The sequence below is a fragment of the Priapulus caudatus genome, unplaced genomic scaffold (assembly GCF_000485595.1).
Source record: "Priapulus caudatus unplaced genomic scaffold, Priapulus_caudatus-5.0.1 Scaffold1748, whole genome shotgun sequence".
Classification (NCBI taxonomy): Eukaryota; Metazoa; Priapulida; class Priapulimorpha; order Priapulimorphida; family Priapulidae; genus Priapulus; species Priapulus caudatus.
This window is the reverse complement of record NW_014578809.1, coordinates 45,050-46,837: the sequence shown is the minus strand read 5'-3', so window position 1 is coordinate 46,837 and position 1,788 is coordinate 45,050. Positions and strand designations below refer to the sequence as shown.

Below are 1,788 nucleotides of genomic sequence, written 5' to 3'. Positions count from 1 at the left end.
CAGTGCACGTTTGCCAGGTTCACTGTCGGCTAGTTGCCGACTGGGCTTGTAGACTTGACAGAACACGCAACCAGCGACTAAGGGGGCAAGACCACAGTCCTCCGCGCCGGACGCGTGCACGCTGCGCACTATCCGCCGATGCGAATTAATTATTGTAAGTTAATTAATTAATTGTTTCACTTAACTGAATTAATTATATTTAATAAACAAATTTCACATTGCAGGAGAATTTCAGGTGCGGCTTGCGCGGAGGCGGTGCCTCGGCTCTCTCGAGCTGCGTCTAGTTTAGGTAATATAATATTGATTGTTGAGTAACCGTGTTGTTGCGTAGTTAGTAGCAAGGATGGCACGGCGGACCAGGGCGTAATATGATGAGTTATCAGACAGGTGTGCGTATAGACAGAGTTATGTATTGGTTAGACAACTGTACTATAACACATGCTACAACACAGCTGTACTATAAAACACATTGTACAACACAGCTGTATATAACACATGTACCAGTACACAGCTGTACTATAACGTGTAGTATAACCACAGATGTACAACTAATGTGTTCCACATCAGCGGACAATAATGCGTTATGTATCACATATCGTGTACGTATAAGCATGGGTGGATAGCTCCATTAGGAGTGCTTCAACTTTAATGCTCATTAATGGTCAATAAGTAAACAATATATATATATATAACTAGTATATATATAATACATGGTCATGGTCATATATTATTGTGTAATGTCATTTAGGTTTAGGGGCGTTAGGCCGTATCAGGGTTTAGGGTATTATACAATCATTAATCATTAATGATAGCAAGTTCGGGAACCAGCTTCTTAATGGGGCGTTAGTCCATAACATGTTACGTATGTTGGATGGTGACACAGGCGGCGTCGCTGGTGGACGTACAACGAGGAGGACTGAGGGTGACAGCACGTGGCGACTGGGCGTCACAGCGGTAACATCACGCGGCTCGCGCATCTGCCCCACACACGCCGCCAATCGTCAGGCGTCGAGCGCTGATGGCCGCCCATTACTTGAGGTGGAACGTTCCGCTCGTTCCAAGTGGAAGCTTCCGGTTCTACCACCAGAGGGCGTGCCTAGGGGCGCGCGCCGAGACGGAAACGTGGGCCTATTTAATATCGCCAAGGCTTGTTATTGTCTTCACTAACGCAGCTTGTTGTTGTTTACTTCCACCGCTTTTGATGTTATTTTCACAAGCTTTTGTTTAGCTTTACCAAGCTTGTTGTCGTGGTTACTTCACAAGCTTGTTGCTTTACCGTCACAAGCTTGTATGTTGTTTACTTTCAAAGCTGTCCGTTGTTTACGCTAACAAACTTGTTTACATTCATGAGCTTGTTGTTGTTTAAGTTCACAAGTTCGTTGATGTGTATTTTAAGCTAATGTATTATATAGTGTATCGTTCACATTTATGCACATACATACGTTCGGTACAAATCAAGCCGACAATGATATATACGAAGTAATTATATACGGAGCACCTTACTAATTGCGTGATGCGCCGATTTCCGCCATGTTGTGTACGCGCATGCAGGCTGTTTGTAGTCTGCCGATCACGGATGTAGCATGGGTGGGAATTGGTAGGCGATAGGGAGGGGGATACTAGTAGACAGATGTCCTGCTCCGTATTTAAAGCTTTCTTATTTATGATCGCTCACGTTGTTAAATATGCAATAAATCTTAACGTGTATATAAAATCTTACGTGGTAGAGGTAATGTAGGGTGTGTGGCGTGTTCGTGTCCCAGCTAGAGGATGGCGTTGTTATCGCTG

The 1,788-nt window shown here is 44.2% G+C and overlaps 1 protein-coding gene across 1 annotated transcript in view; it reads left to right on the top strand.

Annotated features, from left to right (window-relative positions):
* Positions 1–982, top strand: part of LOC106817502 (cilia- and flagella-associated protein 52-like) — a 7,987-nt gene extending 7,005 nt beyond the window's left edge. The window contains exon 4 of the mRNA XM_014822170.1: positions 897–982. Coding sequence (XP_014677656.1) covers positions 897–920 — 24 coding nt within the window. The 3' untranslated portion in view covers positions 921–982. The remainder of the gene's footprint in view (positions 1–896) is intronic.
* The last annotated feature ends 806 nt before the right edge of the window (positions 983–1,788 follow it).